The 22,533-nt window shown below is 37.6% G+C and overlaps 1 protein-coding gene and 1 long non-coding RNA gene across 2 annotated transcripts; one reads left to right on the top strand and one right to left on the bottom strand.

Moving 5' to 3' along the window:
- Positions 1-741: 741 nt before the first annotated feature.
- Positions 742-20,071, bottom strand: LOC137294136 (acetyl-coenzyme A synthetase 2-like, mitochondrial). The gene is made up of 14 exons (XM_067825115.1): positions 19,641-20,071; positions 9,401-9,497; positions 8,644-8,843; positions 8,052-8,227; positions 6,743-6,895; positions 6,409-6,556; positions 5,784-5,921; positions 4,261-4,353; positions 3,846-3,958; positions 3,212-3,338; positions 2,698-2,825; positions 2,385-2,448; positions 1,837-1,958; positions 742-1,256 (listed from the first exon to the last, which is right to left on the bottom strand). Exons 1-14 carry the CDS (start codon positions 19,987-19,989, stop codon positions 1,086-1,088), a joined length of 2,079 nt encoding a protein of 692 aa, XP_067681216.1. The 5' UTR covers positions 19,990-20,071; the 3' UTR covers positions 742-1,085.
- LOC137294137 (uncharacterized) lies at positions 14,484-20,783 on the top strand. Its single transcript, XR_010957509.1, has 4 exons — positions 14,484-14,569; positions 15,261-15,292; positions 16,759-16,929; positions 19,562-20,783. It is a non-coding gene; the product is annotated as an uncharacterized lncRNA (long non-coding RNA).
- Positions 20,784-22,533: the final 1,750 nt, after the last annotated feature.

The raw sequence follows: 22,533 nt of genomic DNA, 5'->3' as shown, positions 1-22,533 counted from the left end.
TGCATGTACACTGAACTTTCCCTTATAATTACATGTATTTGAATTGTGAGGCTTGCCTGGACATTTCACATTTTTACGGAAGAAATTCTTATACTGGAAGGCTTTTTGATATGCATCCAATGTTGAAATCTGACCAACCATATATCAATTACTTTCACAATGTAATTTCAATGTATCGAACCTTCAAAATCATATATATCAGTAATGTAAACCAGTGTTTTCTCACTTGGTATATGATGACATGACAGACCTCACACTTTCATTGAATTCATTATATATATTATAAACTATTCCATTTTTTTCTTTTTCCTTCTTGTGGTATTTCTTGCATTTAAATGGTTATTAATTACGATTAAACATTTATGGCTCATTCTACTTTAAAAATGTAAACTCTCAGGACTGGAGATATTCTCTCACTCTGTCATATTTACATTTTGAATAAAACCCTTGGATGTCTGTTTTCTCCTTTACTATGTGTAAAGGTGGTGATGCCATCACACTTCTCTGTAAGGAACCAACTGTTTTGGAGAAACAATTTGTCACAAAAAATATGGAGTATGCTGTAATGGTTGCCATGGATACATGACAGCAACAACCAATCAATAAACTGTAAGAATCGGTAAAGTTAATGATGCACAGTATTGCAAGAAGTGCAGGAAGCCACACAGCTATTAAAAATTTGACTTCCTGATATCATGGATATAGGCACTCAGGCATATCTTACAAAATGTCCAAACCTTATAAATCAGAATACATTTATTTTACAAAAACAACACAACGAAAAAACATGGACAACCTTTTCAAGAATAATTCATGACCATCTATAAGGATTTATCTAATGCTGCCGTAACATAACCACAATATTGACATCCATTGTTTTCATGACAGTAAAAAGATTTGTGGTTGTCGCAACCATCACCCTGAACATTTATGCCATTTGTTGTTTCTTTTAACCCCATCTCCTTCCATCCACCCAAAAAGATCCCATTCAACATTGCTCCTAAATGGCAAGTTCTTGTAGCCGTTAGTCCTGGCTCAAATGGCATATTCTGTCAAGTGCCGTCCAATAGCAGCAATTCTCCAGATTAATTCTGAGAATTTGTGAGTTTGATGTGGATCTTGATGATGGTATCAACAATGTCAGGCTCTGCAAGGGTTGACACATCTCCAAGTGCATCCAATTTATCTGCTGCAATTTGTCGTAATATGCGTCGCATTATCTTACCTGATCGAGTTCTTGGCAAGCCTGGTGTTACCTGTAATGAAACTTTGACAATCATTTCTTCCTTGCTCTGTTGAAAATCTCCGAGCTTCATTAGTACATATTAGCATGTAATCTTAACTAAGTCTGATATTGACAAAAAGCAACACTGACTTACATGAAGCATGTGCAGAATTTAGCCTTCCTAAACACACTCACACAAAAAAATAAAATCAACTGAAGAGACCATTTCTAATCTTTTCATAGTCCTCCTAATTAAGGCAAAACAATCAACACGTGGGGTAACTTACAGTTTCACACAAGGTATCACACAAAATGTACCGAATTTTCTCCCTATCATTGTGTTGTCCAAAAGATATTGTACAAATTATTCTCTAGCATTATGTTGTCCAACAGATATAGTACAAATATTTGACTCTCACTCTGCTGTCCAACAGACATATAGTACAAGTGGTTGACTAGCACTGTGTTGTCCAATAAATGTTTAGTGCAAGTAGGTGACTATCACTGTGTTGTCCAACAGATATATAGTACATATAGTTGACTATCATTGTGTTGTCAAACAGATATATAGCACAAATACTTCAGCCATGCATATACAGTAACCCACTCACTAGTATTACATCTGGTACGGCATAACCAGCAATGTTGACCTTCACAATGTTCTTCAGCTGCTCACAGATCTCTTTGTTGGACATCTTCACCTCATCCTTCAGTGTCACATAGGCGTATACACCTGCACACACACCAAGTGATGGGTAAGACATGGCCTTAAAAATGTTGTGTGAGAGACAAATAATGTGTGAGAGTGGGTTTTGTGTGTGAGAGAGAGAAGTGTGTGTGTGTGTGTGTGTGCGTGCGTGCGTGTGTGTGTGCGTGCATGGGCAGGTGGGCGGGCGTGCACAGGTGCATATGTGTGTGAGAGTGTGAGTGTACATGTGAGAGTGCGTGTTCGGATATGTGACTGTGGCTGCCTGTGTATGCTCATGTGCCTGAGAAATCTGATTTATAATCAGATTTTAACTGTACAGGAATTTTCTGCAGTTGACCAAAGGCCCAATTCCACTATGTGATTTTGACTGTCGTTAACACAGATTCATCATTGTCATAGCTGACATGTTGCGAGGTAGATGGTAGGTACCATGACTGTGGCAGACCCTACCTTCTCCCTTGATGTCATGAGGGAAGCCCACCACAGCTGCTTCAGCGATGTCTGGATGCTCAGTCTGGAAAACAAATCACAACATCCTGTTTTCTGAAATCACAATCAACTGCAATTTGTCAGCCATTCTAATAATAAAGTACAGTAACAAACTCAGAAGTCAGATAGACAGAGGTGTTTAAGGCACTTTTCCCTTGTGAAACATCTGTGACTCCATATAAATCCCATCCCCTAACCACTCTAAATGACAGGTGGATTAAATATTATGCAAATTTATTAACATCTCTAGTGTGTACTATAATAATATTCTCACAATAATATCTTCAATCTCTGCTGTGCCGAGTCTATGGCCGGTGACATTCAAGACATCATCCATTCTGCCTGTAATCTGGTAGTATCCCTTGTCAGTTCGGTGGGCACCATCACCCGAAAAGTACAGCCCTGGACATTAAAAAATACATGCTAAAAAAGATCAACAACACACACAGCTCCACGGCAACTGGTGTGCAGATGTTGGTCCACTGTAGGAGTTCAACATGGTTTGAGGCAATTTGTGATGTAAGACCAGTTTTATCACACTATACCCCAGTATATATTGATTCTCAGTCTAATCGTCTTAACTGAGTGCTGCCACTCTGTTTGAAGCAAATGCAAATGATATGGGAGAAAGACGTAACTGACATTAAGCCTCTGGTAGGGCTATAATCCAGTTGCGAAATACCCAGCCTAGGTCGGCAAGGGTTGAAAGTGGACTTTCACAATCATTTAACTCCCTTTCCTCTCTTAAGATGAGATTTCTGCAGATAAAGGTGAGGTAGATTACTGACCAGGGTAAGGTTTGAAGTATGTGTCCAGGTATCGGTCATGGTCGCCATAGATAGTGCGTGTCATGCCAGGCCATGGCTTCTTGATGCACAGAGCTCCATTGACATCATTCCCTGTTAACTCTTGACCCTACACAAGAAGATTCATGGATTCTCATACAAAATCATGATTCCATGGAGCTTTAACATTCACCTCTTACGGATTTACAAGTAATTGGCATATGAATTTTCGTTGTCGTTACAAATGGCTGCTGTAGCAGCCATATTAGACATAAGATTTGAACATCTTAAACAAAATCAAGAGTCAAGTGAAGTTTTAGCTTTGTTGTAAAGTGGTGTTAATGAGATGATGCTAACAATTCAAACAAAGGCAGATTGAGAGAATCTATTGACATGGTCAAAGTGCAAGTGTGTAAGCAAGGTAAGAAAAGCAACACAAGAAACCACAACATAGGGTGACTTGTCTTTAGTTAGGTTTTCCAAATGTCATTACTTTACATTGTTTACTATACAACAAAATATAATACCATCATCATGATACAGATAACAAAAAACAAACTCTCGAGTCATTCCTCAGCAAAATCTATGAAGTTAACAAAATGCTAACAGTCTGACAGTACTTCTACTTCAGCAATACCTTGCTATCCATGAGAACAGGCTCAATGCCGAAAAATGGTCTCATTGGCATGGCAGGTATTATTTCAGCACCAGGAGCCGATGGTCTGGGAGCCAGGCTGATGCCCCCAGTCTCTGGTTGGTTCAGAAAACAACATGTCAAATAAAAGGTATTTAAATCTAAAGGTCACTTTACACAGAGACCATATATGGTCTCTTCTTCACATGATAAAACTTGACACTGCTGATATACGTTGACAGAGTGTGCTTGAACATTTGAGGTTACATAATCAAAATGGAAAATATGGTACAAAAGCAAGCAAATAAACTGCTGAAACTAGAAAAGAGAGACTGGTTAGTGTTTAGCTGATAATTTTTAAACAAGGTAAAATATGCCAGATCAAGTTTAAGAAAGCAGTCCCCCTTTACGCACTGACCTGTCTGCCACCAGGTATCAATGATGTCACACCTGTTCTCCCCAACTACATGGTAGTACCACTGCCAAGCCTCATGGTTGAGTGGCTCACCAACTGGAAACAACATGGAGACTGTCAATGACACAGTTCTTTCTTTGCAATTTGTGGCTCAAATGTAAGCACTAAATAATAATTTTAATAGTAGACATTTCCTAAAAACACCTGTGGCTTGAAGAATTGAAATTTATGGGTCTATGTTTTAGCTTAAAATGATGATGAGTGTGAGTATGGTTTTACTCAAAAAGCATTTCTACACATATGGACTTCAACAGAGTGAGTGAGTTTAGTTTCATGCCACTTTAAGCAATGTTCCAGCAATTTCACAAGAAATGGGCTTCACAGGGTTCAACAGATGGGTTGTGTACATGTATTACAATAAAGAACAAAATAGGTATCTGTATTGCAAAAAAGTGAGTTGTATTGTGCACAGCTACTGACACTGATTATACATGCATTTCTGTTTTGTACAAACTAAAGTAAATAGAGTGATGCAAAGTTAGCATGGCATTTTTAGTCATGGATACATGGGAGATAACTTTAGATAGGTTGACTTAAGAATTTAATGCCTTTTTGTAATTAAATTTTGTAGGGGAACACTAACTGAAACAGAGGCTACAAATCTTTATTCGTGTACATTGATATAATATTAGAATTCTGAATTGATCATTCATAGATATTAGCAAAACATATTTAACAATCACAACAATCTCAACAATAAATAAATTAACTGCATTTAATAAATAAAGTCCACAATTTTGCCAGAATCAGAAGACACAGATTTGCAAGAATAGACTTGTTGATTCTTAATAATGGAATTGAGAGTGGATTTTGGAATGCCAAAGTCAAAAGCGATGTTTGTCTTAGATTTCACACCTGATTCTACAGCCTGAATTATCTGAAGCTTGGTGTCAAAGATGATAACTTTATGTTTGCCTGCCATAGTGATGAGGGTGAACTGAAGATGTTGATTCGACACAAACAAGGTTGATATATACCACTAGGTGGCTGAGCTGACAATGAGTGACTTCGTTATCACGTCATTAATTGGGGCTTGGGGGTAGCATATCAGTTTGCTATTGCCATTAATTCTCTACCCATGAGTTTGTTATTGGAGTATAATTTTAATGATGCTATAAAGGACTATTGACAGGACTTTTAAATTTGTTTCCTATATCCCTTTGTACATTATATGTTTGCTTATCCAGGTTCTACTGTACTGGAATACAGGCATCCTAATAATGCTGTGCACTCCCATTTAAGACCATTTTGCACAGTGTGACTGTCCACAGGTTTGGTGCCAGCCAAAAAGCGAAGTAACAGGAAGTATCAAATACTCAAAACCTCATCAAGAGAGAGGGAGACATATTTTCTCCCTTTTGCCCCATAACCTATGGACTTCATAATATACGTGCACTCCCCCTTCTCCAAAATTCTTTATCAGGCCCTAGTACCAAGATGCTCTGACGGACTGGTAACACACTCACCGCACCCCAGTTTTCGTAGTGAAGATCGGTCATACTTGTTCACCCAAGAGTCTCCTGACTTGAGCAACAATCTTAGTGCAGTGGGTGCAAGATAGATGTGGTTAAGTTTTAACCTCTCCACCATTTCCCAGTACCGACCTAGGCATTAATACAATTCAATATATATTGACAATTATACATCATTTTCATGGCCTCTTATTAATTGGTTAATCAAGCATAATTTTTTCTCTACAATGTTTAAAAATCTTCCTTAATTTCATACTTCTTAATATAATAAAAGAAACTCTCATGAGTTTTTAGAAGTTGCTGATTCTTTACAGGGAGTTCTCCTTGAGGTATTTATAAGCACTTTATGTCTATTGTAAATTCCCAAAACAGTTGTAACTATATTTTTCAAATAATATTTCCAAAACCAAAAACTTGCTTTTGGTTTGTTCGGAAACCCCTGCAGGGCCTCGTGGGGCCTCACAGCCAAGAGAATGTAACCAGAGATTGAACCTCGCAAATCACTTTTCATGCCGTTGAGTTCATGATTCTTCAAGTCTTAAGACATGAAAAAACGTTGAAACACATTATTTGACATCCTACATGAAACCATAAAACATGTCTAAACCAGCTTCCCTACCTGGATTAGGGTATACAGGTGTGCTCTCAAACAACAGGGTGGTTGCCCCATTAGAGAGGGGCCCGTACACCACGTAGCTGTGTCCGGTGATCCACCCAATGTCTGCAACGCAGCCAAACACTTCACCGTCCTGGTAGTCAAAGACATGCTGGCAAGGCACACAACAGTAACAGATTACACCTTGAAGCTAACAACAGGTACAGCCTTGCCTTGAGAGTTATCTAAGTTTCCAAACTTTATCTAGGTTTTAAAAAGAATTACATTTTTAAGAAGTTAAAGGTTTTAAATAATGAGGTATTAACACTGCATACATTAAAGCACCCCTATTACTTACCCTGAAGGTTACATTAGTGTAGAGGAGGTAGCCACCAGTTGAGTGAGATATGCCCTTGGGTTTTCCTGTGCTGCCAGATGTATATAGCATGAACAGTGGATCCTCACTTCCCATCTCAGATGGTTTGCATGAAGCAGACTCACCGCTTAATGCCTAGAGGGTATAAACACATGGAGTTGACCAACTTGCTCAAAGAGATGTTCACTCTGTGACAACAAACCTAAGCTAAAGTGAGTGACTGAGTTGGGTTTTATGCCACTTTTAGCAATATTCCAGCAACATCACAACTGTGGACACAAGAAATGGGCTTCTCACACTGTACCCATGTGGGGAATTGAACCTGGCTTTTCGCTGTCAAGCGAACCACTAGGTTACCCTTCCATCCCTAAGCTAAACTATAAGTTCCGATGATGCAACACTAGGATCCCTTTGTGCATGAGGACATCTGACATGATAACCGCCATCATTATCCAGTGAGAGAGTGAGTGAGTTTAATGATAACCGCCATCACTATCCAGTGAGTGAGTGAGTGAGTTTAGTTTTATGCCACACTGAGGTATATGGCGTCCATCTGAAAATAATCGAGTCTGGACTGGGCAATCCAGTGATCAACAGCATAAGCATCGAATTTGCGCTACTGGAAACCAAAAAATCATTTTTTGCTCTTATTGGCAGCAAGATATACAGCAAATAAAAGCATAAGGCAAATTCTATGGATAACAACTTGTTTATTGTATGCCACAATGTATCTGGGCACAATTCAGCTGATGTAAGGGGAAGGAATAGCCCAGAAATGTTATGACATAGAGTGAACAAGAAGTTGTCATGTATAATATCTGCCTTTCACTTGAGTTGGTTAGTGAATTTAGTTTTACGATGCACTTAGCAATATTCCAGCTATATGGCGGTGGTCTGTATATAATCGAGTCTGGACCAGACAATCCAGTGATCAACAACATTAGCATTGAACTGGGCAATTGGGAACCGATGATGTGTCAACCAAGTCAGCGAGCCTGTCACCTCTTACGACAAGCATAGTTGCCTTTCAAGGCAAGCATGGGTTGCTGAAGGATTATTCTACCCTGAGACCTTCATGGGTCACCTTTCACTTGAACACCTACTTCTAAAAAACCTCCTGCGGCAAACAGCCTGGACCTGTTATGATTGACATATCTGTCTGTTTGTTATGAGCACTGAACTTTATTTATTGTATTCAACATTTGCTTGTTGAACCAACTTCATCATGAAAATAGTTTTCAGTTCCGAAAGTTCTTTTAATGACCATCTGGTATGTAGTTTCTCGACCAACCTTGTCAAGTGGTATGTCCACTTTGCCCATAGGTACATCTCCCCCTGTGCGCTGATACACAAACACACGTTTGACACTTGGACACTTCTGAACAGCAGCATCTACAGTTCTCTTGAGCTCGATGATTTTCCCTCCCCGAAGTCCCTGGTCGGCAGTAATTACAGTTTCAGCATTTGCTGGTGATGTAAATTCGTTTTGTTAAAAGCGATTCATGTAATGTCAGTGGACTGTTATCTTATGCTGCATGCATGGCTTGTGTTCGTCAGCATCGGTAATAAAACATCATTTAAAACAGAGACTATAAACTATGTGTATATCTTAATTATCATATACTAGGAGTAAAAGATATGTATAATACTCTCCTTTATTTTACTCCTACCACAGAAAGACACAAAGGTTATAATCTCAGCATAATACAATTTTGGTCTCAAAGCAAATGAAGAAATAATTGTGGTACCAATATTGTATATATTTAGTCCACTACTGGTTGATAAAAAAATTCATATTCATAATATTTGTGAAAAGAATGTCCTCATGAAATTATAAAAATTTACTGATATGCAGACTTGCATGAAAATACCTCTATACCTACCATCTTGTATTCTTCCTGCCAGTGCCTCTGCACTAAAGCCTGCGAACACTACGCTGTGGATGGCACCAATCCTGGCACAAGCCAACATGGATGCTACTGCTATGGGGGACTTAGGCAGGTAGATAGCCACTCGGTCACCGCGGTCCACTCCACTGTGGCGCAGCATGTTGGCCATCTTGTTCACCATGACAGACAGCTCACTGGAAAGTTAAAATCAATGTGTTATCACCCAACTTATTATTGCTATATCTAGTTCTTCATGAGTATTCAGCACCGTGCCCATGCTAGTGGGTTTCACCATTGTGGTTAATGTCCTGCATCACTTCAGGCATACCTCCAACATGAAGCTGTCACACCTGATTATAACTGGAATAGTGACAAAACAGATGTAAAGTTTTACAATGAAAAATTGACCAGTGAATGTGTGAGTCACATATGTGCATATGTGCATATGTGTGCATGAGTGAGTGAGTGAGTGAGTGAGTGAGTGAGTGAGTGAGTGAGTGAGTGAGTGAGTGAGTGAGTGAGTGAGTGAGTGAGTGAGTGAGTGAGTGAGATGGTAATTTGGTTCTACTTCTACTACTGGTTCAAGCTGGTGTTAATACAAGTTTTTATGAAATCTACTAGCCACATGTTTTAGTGAAATGGTGACAAAAAACAATTATGATGCGTAAATTTTGTAAGGTAATTGTTGTACTCAGCAAATACACTTTTAAAGAATAAAGGTCCCTTGCAGAATGGTCCCTAAATGCCTTACCCATAAGTAACTGTCTCCTGTGTCCCTGGCTCGTCCTTCTCCCAGATCAGCGCCACCTGGTTTTGACGGGTTTCTAGATGGCGGTCCACACAGTTCACTGGAATACAAAAAATAACTTGTCTAGCATCCTTTTGTACATACTAATTGCAGTTACCATCGCAGGCGTCCCAATTATAGAGATGCACTAAAGTCCTGCAAAAGATGTTGTGTCAAATTTGCACACATGTCCAAAAGCCTTTTATTTTTGTCCCATAAAAACTATTTCACAGTCTGCAAACTCAAAATTGTAAATAATCTAATGTATGTCAATACAGTGAATGATAATGTATATCAGTATCTTCTGTTCATTATTTTTATACCAATCACTACAGGAAGTAGTTTTCAAAACTACATGTACATGTATTATGTCGAAATGTGTATCAGTATCTTCTGTTCATTATTTTTATACCAATCACTACAGGAAGTAGTTTTCAAAACTACATGTACATGTATTATGTCGAAATGTGTATCAGTATCTTCTGTTCATTATTTTTATACCAATCACTACAGGAAGTAGTTTTCAAAACTACATGTACATGTATTATGTCGAAATGTGTATCAGTATCTTCTGTTCATTATTTTTATACCAATCACTACAGGAAGTAGTTTTCAAAACTACATGTACATGTATCATGTCGAAATGTGTATCAGTATCTTCTGTTCATTATTTTTATACCAATCACTACAGGAAGTAGTTTTCAAAACTACATGTACATGTATTATGTCGAAATGTGTATCAGTATCTTCTGTTCATTATTTTTATACCAATCACTACAGGAAGTAGTTTTCAAAACTACATGTACATGTATTATGTCGAAATGTGTATCAGTATCTTCTGTTCATTATTTTTATACCAATCACTACAGGAAGTAGTTTTCAAAACTACATGTACATGTATTATGTCGAAATGTGTATCAGTATCTTCTGTTCATTATTTTTATACCAATCACTACAGGAAGTAGTTTTCAAAACTACATGTACATGTATTATGTCGAAATGTGTATCAGTATCTTCTGTTCATTATTTTTATACCAATCACTACAGGAAGTAGTTTTCAAAACTACATGTACATGTATCATGTCGAAATGTATATCAGTATCTTCTGTTCATTATTTTTATACCAATCACTACAGGAAGTAGTTTTCAAAACTACATGTACATGTATTATGTCGAAATGTATATCAGTATCTTCTGTTCATTATTTTTATACCAATCACTACAGGAAGTAGTTTTCAAAACTACATGTACATGTATCATGTCGAAATGTGTACAACTTGACAAGGTCGTTGTATTGAACAAAAGAGGTTTACAACCATACCAGGAACAATGTGAACACATAGTGTACATGCTGCATAGTGTACTAAGTCGAAACAGATGATTTTTAGGTGTATGGTTTCTTTCAAAGTGAAGAAAAAAATGAACAACTACCGATGTCAATGATAAATAAGCTTTTGAGCTCTTGGTATGTCTCCTAACAAGCCGAAATGACTTGTTTACAAAACCACATCTAACTGACATCATCAAATATAAGGAGGAGGTTTCACAAGAAAGCGAAAAGTATTGACAATGTCCCATGCAACAGATTATCAATTATATCTTTTGTTCCTGTATCACAGGACAAAGGACTGTCCTGTATGGATTTGAATAAACATGTTGTCCTTGATAACTACAGTGATGTCTGTCTTAATAGGGCTGTGTAATGGTAACAAAATTGTATTGTAATATGCAGTGATATAGGTACCCGTATTGCGATACACAGTGCAATATATACTGGGACCTTAAAGGTCACATGCAACATAAAACACAACTTTGCAGATTCTGATATCTTTTGGTATGCACTTACCGAAACAAATCATCAAAAATGCGAGTTCAACCTATAAAGTTGAAAAAGAGCGATGAAAAAAAAAGCCTGTGAAATGGGAGTTGAAGCGATTCACTAATTTTCCCCCAGCGCTGGTGGAAAAAGTGGTTTCAACAGCTATGCTGCACTGTGCTAATAATGCACGTGCAGTGAGTAGGTTCGCAGAGCTTGAAACAGTATGCCTGCCTGGTGTATGAGGTATATAATCTATAATAATAAGTAAATAATCTACTCTCTACACACGAAAAACATGTTGACTGTGATAAGCAGACTTTGTCATAGAAAAAATTCATTATCTAGCCTCGTGTAAGAATGTCGAGTTTTGATTGGTCCACGTGACTCTGATAAAATACCATGTACATCCATCAGGATCCGCCAGCTGGAGTATGAAAGTCATATCACCCTGCTACGCCTCGGTGACGACGCGAAGTAAGAAACGCGTGCATCAAGCCTTTAGTAACGTGCGGTGCATTGAGGTCAAACGATCAGCTGGTGTCAACATGGCAGCAAGTCGATTCGATGTGTGTTGCTTTGTTTTGATTTAGTGAAAACATTCAGCTAGATAAATGTGTTATCACATTGTGTCTCGGGAAATATGGGGTTTTTATCAGTCCCTCGTAATGTTGTATTCCCCTTGCCTCCGGCTCGGGTAATACAACCTTACTCGGGACTGATAAAACCCTGTACTTCCCTCGACACGATGTGATAACTTATAATTTCTGCTTTACTAACACCTATATGTCTGCCTGCCTGTCTGCTTGCTTATGATAATATGCAATGCACAACTTCATTTACTGATCATTTGCAACCTGAAATTAAGACGTATTTGGCTTATAAGTTATAAACGAAGAGCCGGCTAAGTGTATCGGCAAATGAACCAGGTGCCAATGACAAGGCATTGTTACACATGACTGCACATCCACCAGCCCTGACTGGGTTTGGTATAACAGCTGCTTCGTTTCGAGGGAGGTAAAACCCAAGTACAAAATATTGCATGTGTGATTTGATTATACGCTTATAATTTTATTCATTTGTTTTATCCTCAAACACCAATGCATTTTATATATCATCACAAGTGATAACTGGGTTTCAATTGTGTTTGATCTTTCGGTTACATGTGACCTTTAAGTATTTGTCAGTGAGAGGTACTAATTGTGCACGTCAATCCTTATTTTCTACATTGAACGTCCTTTAACATAAAATTAGGGTGCATAGTCATGGATACTGTGTTCCTTTTTATACAATTTATAGCATTACAGTATGCAGTTTTGTCACTAAAATACTAGGGAAAACATCTGCTGTGAATAAAAATATGTGTAGGTTCAGTCTAAGTAAACTTAGTCTCAGTGTTATTTGTTACACTCCACACTGAGTCTAACAAAACCTAGTAGAAGGTCGCATCAGTTAACCTTTCAGTGACCTATAAATGTCCAATCAAACACGAGACGGTTAAATAGATCGGAGGGACTTATAAAATATTCAGGTCACTGACACAGATCTCTCCACAAATAAAATCTCCACAAATAAAAAATCTGCATATAACACAGTTATTTGACCTACAGTATATACGCTTTGGGGTTTCTGTTGACATGGTTACCATTACCTAATATATCCGCAAGATGACATCCTTGAATATTGCCCAAAACACTATTTTTAGTGACTGTTTTCTCACTGTTGTCATGTGTTGTGCGCATCACCCAGAAGCGATTGTACACTAAATAGCAGTTCAGGTAAGAGCCTTTTCGAGATAAAAAGTTCTAAAGGTATGTGTGAATGTCCACTTTCGCGATCTGGTAAGCTGTGTTCTGACAGGTCAGTGTAAAAGGTTACCTAACCTCCCATAAGGTTTTGTTAGACTCAGCAGTGGAGTGTAACGAAGTTTACTTCGACTGGTGTAGGTTTTAACTGAGATCATAAAGATTGTCATAACTGAGATCATAAAGATTGTCACAAAAACACCACATGTTCTTCACACTCTTTAATGAGGGTATTGCGATATACTGGTATACCGGTAATACCGTGCAGCGCTAGTCTTTATGGGTTTAAAATCCCTGTTTTGCTTTAGAACAGCAATTCCTTCCTTCCTTGAAATTTGCACGACTAAATATTTTTATAGCACTTTTATCAGAAAATTTGTTAAAAACAAATTATATGCATTGTTTTGCACACACTAATGTTTACTAATGAATTTATTCTATGTATCATTGTATGACTGCCACTGACAGGAACAGCGAAATTCATTATATATTAGTACTAGCCCAGAAACATTGCGTGTAAATAACAAAGAAGTTGTACATCCATATCAAGTGTCTTGTATAACCCTATCAACTTCTAAATGCCTATTAAACATAGGATTAGTGAATTCATTATTTGTCAAACTTAACAACAGACAGGCAAAGATAATGAATTTTATCTAAAACAAATTCTTTTATTTTATTAATGAAACACGGGACCTTGCAATATATATATTTGTATTATTGTACTTTACAACTTTTTCCATGACACCCAATGAAGACTGACAGACGCTGACCCATTCCTACACTATGGCAATCACGTATACACAGCCAATCCATCCTTGAGCAACTTTAGCGTACAGTATCATCAATGTCTACAACATTTTTGAAACTGAAAGCAACTCTGACAAAGCTCATTCAAATACACTAAGCAGGAGGAAGTAGCACAAGAAGTGAACAAATACAAAACTGGGACATATATTACACCTTATTTTCACAGTATTGTCTCCAAAGCATGAAATAGTTTATGATTATAATGTGTAATTGTTCAGTATCCTACTTCAGTGCAATTGTTTAACATCCTACTTCAGTGTAATTGTTTAATATCCTACTTCAGTGTAATTATTCAATATCCTACTTCAGATGTTTGATAGGCATTTAGAAATTGGTAGGTTAATACAAGACACTTGTTATAATGTGCAACGTCTCCACTGTTTACACACGTTTCTGTGCTAATACTCATCCATAACAAGTGTCTTGTATTAACATCACACTTGTCATTTCGTTGGTGCTTTAGATTTCCATCCCAGCATGCACTTATCCTTAATGTTGTTAAACTCTATTGGAGTTGCAACTAGTCATTATTATTTGAAAGCTTTACTAAGAGGGAAAGCTGTCATAAAATATCAAATAATGAGGTCAAATTCCAACTTGGGTGAGCTATACTTGCGCTGAACTTTGCACTCTTATCTAAAGTCAATACACCTGATGATTCGTAACTGTGCACATATTCTGATGTTTCACAGTCAGCATAAGGTAAGTACATACATATTCGAGTATGGTGCAGGATTTGGAAAATATAGTTCTGAGTACAGGTGCCATTTTACATCTCTGTCTTAGTTGCATACTTTTTAGGAGATGGATTACAGATTTTAAATAGACACACTACACTCCAGCACTTTGTGAAAAACGTGATGACTGACACGTACTTGAGGGAAAAAGAATGGTTGTTTGAAGAAGGTTTGACTTCAACTGAGCCAATCTAACCCCTGATTGGACAGTGATGTATCAAATACAGGAAAGTATCCAAATATTAATTCTTGTTTGCTTACAACCTACATGTATTCTGGACATGCAGAGAGGGTTAGATACACTACATGCATCTGCATGTTTACTTCCTTATTCCACATGACTGGGATATATGTCAGTGTAAACAAAGCAGTACAAAGTTGCACATCACACAGCACAATCAGGAATTGTTAAAAGACAGTTTGATATTGGGTATGATAACACTATGCATATAGTACCTAGGCAGATGATATATTTGTATCCTGCAGTAACACTTGCCTCTGAAGAAGAATGATGGCCTTGAAAATAATTGCACAACAGTTTACATAACACATTTTATAGGCATTCTCCAACAAACATATCAAGTTTCTTGCCAAGTGTGTGTATGTTTGTCTATGTGTTCTCAGTTATTCATGACATTTTGTTATTCATGTTGCAGTTCCAGTAATAGGATTCAGAAGAAATGTGCAGGTAAGGGAGATAACTTGGTATATGCCTGTTATAGGGTAAGTATAACCATGATAAACAGCCATTATGTCCAATATACAGATGCAAATCAGATGTCAAATGAAAAACATTTAAAGCAGAAGTCTCTTTTCAAATTGTCTAGAATTTGACAAACAGGCATTCATGTTTACACTAACTAATAAACAAAATGAAGGAAATAGCTGTGGTCTTTAAGTTTCAGTGTTACCATGGTTATACGCACTGAGAAATTAAACTTCCTTCCTTCTTTGAACATAATTCAGGTTCATCAGTTCATCACTCCATGTATAAGAGTTTACAGTCGAGCATCGTTGTCTTGACATTCATAGACACATGAAAAAATATTGAGCTATCTGAACTTCGTGACATCTGACCAGGGCATATCATCACATAGCAGATAGAAACAATTCAACAATCACATGCTAGTCACGTCATTACAGTACAAAACAGTACATTGTGATTCGAAAACATGATCTGTTATCAGTAGTGTTTAGTCATAACAGAGTGTACTTCCTAATTAATGCCACCTTAAACTATAAAGGTGACGTGCAACGTAAGACACAACTTTACAGATTCTGATAACTTTCGGCACTTACTGAAACAAATAGCCAAAAATGTCAATTCAGCCTATAATGTTGAAAAAAAACCCTGTAAAATCAGAGTTCAAATGATTTGCTAATTTTCCCCCAGCACTGGGCGAAAATGTGGTTTTAACAGCTATGCTGCTCTGTGCTCATAACAATATGCCTACCCAGAGTATGAGGTCGTGAGCTATAGTCTAATCTTGGTTGTATACACAAACAAGTAAATAATCTACTCATTACATAAAAACTCAATGTCTTGTTTATTGATACTTATAAGTCTACCTGTCTGTCTGCTTATAACAATGATGCAATGCACCAGTGGCCAATGAAAACGCTTCATTACAACTGAGTGCACACCCACTGGCTGGGTTTGGTACCACGGCTGCTTCACTTCAAGGGATTTTGCATGTGACCGTTAATTAATCCTAATCATATAAACAAACAAGTGACACCTTCAACTCAATTAGCCCTAATCATGATTACACAATGCCATTTAGAAAGTGGTCAAATGTAGCATATCATATATGGGATTACACTTTCTTAGTAAAGTAGAAATTATACTACTTTTTTGGCTGAGTCCCATATGGTATTTGAACCCACACCCTCAGAGTCAGACACCTAATTGCCAGCACACTAAGTCAACCATCTAACCCACTCAGCTACCAGGCACTCTGTCCTTGCCTGAGATTATCAAGGTTAGACCTTATTTCAGTTCACAAACTAAATTCATATTTTCATTACGTGCACTTGGCCCACTTATAAAATTTTAAATTCTTACAGATGGTATAAGTAAAATTTGCTTAGAGTACATGGCGGGTAATATCAGAGATGAATCATGTTTAAATTCAGTAGTAAACCTACTTTCAGGACGGAAAGACTACAGTTTGAAGACGACATGATGAAAGCTTTCATAAACATTTGTTTCCACCACATATCTGGAAAGACAGAAGACTTGGGACAAAGAGCAGATACAGGGCCATACATGAAGGAACTCCTCAATCGTAATACACTGGGTGTAAATATGTGTAAAATACACAGGTGAGCATTTGCATGTATGTTACAAAAAAAAAGTATTATTTTTCATAAGTTTAAGTTGTACACATATACAGGAATATGATTTCTTTGTGTTTGAGGGATGATTTTTTTCAATGAGTTTGTTGAAATAAATATTCAAAATGAATTTTTTTGGCAGTTGTAATAATATTAATTTCTTAGTTATTCCAAATTGTTAAAGTTTTTATGTGAATAGTGAGAATGAAAAGATTGTTTGAGAGTGCTTATTAAATAAATAATTTGTTGGATAGAGATGTAAAAAATAAAGATTTTTCTAAAAACAAATTCTCCCATACTCTCTCAGCCAACCCAAAATTTAATGGATGTTCCCACAGCAAATATAAGGGTATTAATAGATACTATATCACTGTTGTGTGATAGTGTAAATATTTGATGGATAAAAATCTGGAGTCCCAACATCATGTCTTAAGTCATTCAATGAATATAACTCCATTATTGGTAAAAACAACAACTAACAGTTTCTTGTAAAAGAAAATATATACATTATACTTTCTGGCTATGTCATGAATAGTCCACGAGCACTGGGTTGCATAGGAGCTAACATATTTTTTGTCTCCTTCAAGGACTATGTGCTATCATTACCTCTCAACTCCCTAAACAATGGTGTCCTCTAAATAGGTCAGCATAGGATTATCGGCAGGATTGTGTTATGACTTCCATTGGTAAAGGTATTCAGTGACCTGCATTAATAAGAAGAACCAAATACAGTAAATTATGTTTATAACAATACACTTTTAAGAAACTGAGAGAATGAATAATATATTTGGTCTCAGACAGTTGCTACGTATCATAGTGGAAATGCTTAGTCAGCAATGAATCACTATCTAATTCAAAATCAGTTCATGATCAAACATTCATTTCAATGCAGAGTGTAATGAAAACAACTAACTCTGGACTTTTCTTTTCAAAATAAAAAGTTACTTCACAAACATTGTTTGATTTTCTGTGTGAAGTCTTACAAGAGTCAAGTAAGAGAAACTGTAGGGAACAACCTCAAGAAGGGGAAGCATGTGCAGTTGTGACGTCCCATCAAGCATAGCCAATAAATTTATTATACAATGAATAGCTTCAGCACTTCCTGATGATATATACAGATTCACAGAATCAGTCATTTGGCCCAAATTATCTACTGGCTACCAAGACATATCGCATGTGCTGTTGAGTGCTGCATACAAAACAAATAACTGCTGCTCAATTCTGTAAATTTTGACTATGAAATAGAAGACATATTTCTACAACTATGAAAATAGGGAGAAAATACACAAAAATAGTAGCATTTTCCCAAACAAGAGCATGATTTAAACAGTTGAATTACATCCTTATATCAGCGATTAAAGCTGTTGCTAGGACACAGTATTTGTTGAGGAGGAGTGATTGTGATTAAAATTACTGGTAACTTTTTCTATATGCATCCTATCTGTTGAGATAAGAGACACTTTATGCCTTTTACTTTGAATCATGTGGACACATGAAGACCCGGGTTAAAACTGATCTTCAATAACCTATTCTTGTGTTAGAGGTGACTAACAATATCGGGTGGTCAGGCTTGCTGACTCGGTTGACATGTCATTGTATCCCAGACTGATGCTGATGCTGTTGATCACTGGATTGTCTGGTCCTGACTCGATTATTTACAGACTGCCACCATATGGCTGGAATGTTGCTGAGTGTGGTGTAAAACTTAACTCACTCACTCATTAAATCATATCTTGTTGTATTTCAAATTGTTAATAATTAAAACAATAAAAAACAAATTTTACAGGATACTTGTGCTTTATCTCCAACCAAATATGGTGCAGTTCATTCATGCATACTTGAACAACAGCTATATTACCTCAAAACTAATAACCTCAATCTATGTTCAGCTAAACTGGTCACAAACTTGATCTAGTTGTTCGTCATACAGTGATACATGTATACCATATCATATAATCATTACAGTCCATGCATGTCTATAAAAACATATCACTACCTGGCAAGTCAAGATTACCTCAGCCTTTGAAAGTGAAAAGCCTCTGTATTTCATATATATTTTATTGAGATCATTCAATCACTTAGGATTAAAGATTAGTTCTTTTCTGTAACATGTTTTAATTTCAAAGACTAGATATGTTACTCTTTTGATAATCTGACAAGTACAATATCTGAGAGCAAATCGGGATGAACTTCATGCATATAATATGACAATGACATCCCAGATAGCATTCAGACCTTGGCCCAACGTTGGCCCAATGTCTAACAAAGTTGGCCCAACGAATGCTATCTGAGATTGTATTTTTCACCGCAGTTTTCAATTCTAAACCCAAAAACGGGTATTAAATTGTTTAAATTGCTTAAATTCCTATAACTTCACGATACGAAAATAGTTATATTATCACGTTGTTTGACAACCACAAGATATCTTAGAAACATAATTTTTTTCACTATCTAAAGAACGATAAGGGATGCTATCGCAAAGGGCGCGACTGAGGGTGAGATGTTGTGATTCAAATAACAGCTGCCATGAATTAAATATCACTGAGGAGGTACACATGCTCCTTTCAATAATATTCGAAACAATTCAAATCTAATCGACTTGTTACATTTGTGTTCACAGATGACCCAACCCTAACAGGGCCTCTGAAGTTTTGACACAGAAACAACAAAACATATGCATGCGTTCTGTCAACACTCACCCGATGCATTGAGCTTGCCGCCATCGAACCATTGTATTTTGCCCTCTGCCATGTCACAGTCTTTCACTTTATGGAAGTCATGGAACCATTTTAACCTGGATCGTGCCAGTTTACCCCAAAACACGTCGGGGTTCTCCAAACTGAACCTGTACAAATCGTCATGTGTTTTGATGTTGGGCACCCCTTCAAACTCAGGAAAAGGAGTTGTCGTGGTCGATGTCGTGATGCCTCGTTGACTGACTAAAACCTTGACATACTTCAGGCACTTCCTCAGCTGTGGTCGTCTGCTGCATGATAGTGTCGTCTGGAGTCTAAGAGAGGTACTAAAAAAATCCCTGAGCACGGCCATCCTGCTGGAGTATCTGCCCAAGCTGCTCTCACTCAACAGTTCAACTGACAGCGTTCAGCCGCCCCATTCGCTATAGCTGGCTCCGCATTACCGTATTACATACAAAGAGTATCACTGCGCTAGTATATTCACATGCTCTATCCCCGAAACTGGCACTTTCTCTTAAAATTCTCGATATTTAGTTAATAAGGTCAATATTTACATACCCAGTACCATTCGTGGTCAATAGTCCACTAAAAGAAGTGGGCGTGGCAAATTCCAGCGCGTGTTGATTGGACCAAATGTATGTATGTTACAAAACTGGATCATGAAACTTTAAATAGGGTTGGACATGTGATGTTTTCGGATCATTATTATATTATCGTGGGTATTCATGTAAATTGAAGAAGAGCAACGTGGACTAGTAGATGTAATTAGAGAAAAATGTTTATCACCGATCCATGCATACAATTTTGCGTTATACAGCATGTGGCAGATCTTAGTACAACGAGTTTAGTTTGCGTGGTGTATAGCAATTTTCGCCGTTTATAGCAATGTTTCATCAATACAACAGCGGGGGACACCAGAAATGGGCTTCACACATTGTGTCCTCGAGTCACTCGAACATGGGTGTTCCGCGCGACGAGAGAACGCGTTAACCACTACTCTACCCGCGCTCATTCAGCTTACGATTCACACCATAAACGCAACCAGAGTGGGGCGTTGCCCTATGTTGGGCAAGGGTATTCGTTAATTTTATACAATGAGTTGCATAAAGGGGTTTGTTTCAAGTAAATAGCATTTTCTTACTTTATTAAGCAAGTTCCGTTTGTTTTATATTATTATTAATAATAATAATATCACAACTATGTGACTACGGTCTGAGTCGGGACCAAGCAATCCAATGACTGACATCATGAGCATCGATCCAGGCAAGTGGGACACGATGACATGCATGGCCGAGGCCATCAAGCCTGACTACACCATCACGTAAGTCGGCCAGCAGGTATATGTAAAAGCATGCAGCTTAGGCATGATGTACATAAGAGGTGTGTTGTACTGGTATTGTCTACTGAGGTCATCTGTAGAACATGCGCGTGACTCTGACATGTCTTTGCTATATTTATTTTCATAGGGATTCGACTCCCAGCCCTTTAAAACATCCTAGGTTCAACTCAACACTTTTCCAATATCATTAAAGCGTTCTGTAAAACAGTTAGGATCTGAGTTTATCTCCACGTAGGGCACAAGCGGGTCAAGCAATAGTGTAGGATACAGCCATGCGATATCCAGGAACACCAAGATGAGGATCGGTACAGTATTCATCTAACACAATAGTATTAATGCAACAGAATTTAACACAGCGAAAACACGGATCGAAAACACATTCTGAGCAAGCAATGAACATGTCATCTGGTTTTCGCTTAAGACTTAAATTAAGGCTGTTGTTTAACTCAGATGTGCTGAGACTGAATTAAAAAATGCAAAAGATTACTCCCTTATAGCCAGATATTTTTACAATGTGTCATGTGAAAATGATATTTCTATGTTCAGTTGAAAAAGTGATGACAAATTCTGTGCTGTTGGAGGAACGACTGACGAAACTCAACTCATGCGTCAACAACCTGTGAAGATATCTCCCAGAGCATCTCATGCTTGTCGTAAGAGACGACTTACGGGACAAGGTGACCAGATTCGCTGACTTGGTTAGTGCATGTAATCGTACCCTAGGGACATTGATTCGATGTCTGCGATATGAATTATTTAATTATCGAGTCCAGGCTCACTTCTGACAGCCGTCATAAATTTAGATATTGCTAAATGCTGCGATAAACAGCAAATAAGTAAACGACATATCAAAATCAGCTGAATATTTAAACATTCTTGCTGAAATAAAATGCAAGATTTTTCGACAACGTATTACGATGCCAGCATTTAACTGCCGCCATTAAATACTCCGTTTGGCTATTTATTCAATGGTTATATTATCCAACAAACAGAGCGGTGTCAACTTCTTCTATGCGATAAGAACTCGTTTTGCCTGACTTACTGTCATGTTATCGCACAAGCTCCGTCCACCGTACATCGTGTCTGTCGCCTTTGTTGTCCAATAGCTATATATATTGCTATGCTAAAACCTACACGGAAGTAAAGCCCACCGAATGTATGATTAGACGAGCCTGCCCTTTTTTCCCCAAACAAGTCTTGTCACGCGATGAATCTATCCGGCTTATGGCGACTGGAGCAGAAACATTTGTATCTGAATAAAACTTTTAGAGTCGAATGAACTCATGGGTTATTAGAAACGGAAAGACCAGGGTCAGAATTTGTCTTCAGTAACCCAAACTTGTCGTAAGAGGCGACTAACGGGATCGGTTGGTCAGACTCAGTGACTTGGATGACACCTGTCATTGTATCCCAATTGCGTAGGTCGATGTTCACTGGATTGTCTGGTCTAGATATGATTTCTTACAGACCGCCGCCATATTGCTGGAATATAGCTAAGTGTGATGTTAAACAACCAGCTATCATTGAGTATTGGTAATATTGTTTTGTGGTCGCATT

This window comes from Haliotis asinina, chromosome 8 (assembly GCF_037392515.1).
Source record: "Haliotis asinina isolate JCU_RB_2024 chromosome 8, JCU_Hal_asi_v2, whole genome shotgun sequence".
Classification (NCBI taxonomy): Eukaryota; Metazoa; Mollusca; class Gastropoda; order Lepetellida; family Haliotidae; genus Haliotis; species Haliotis asinina.
Note: the sequence above shows the minus strand (reverse complement) of the source record. Positions and strands in the feature narration are given on the sequence as shown.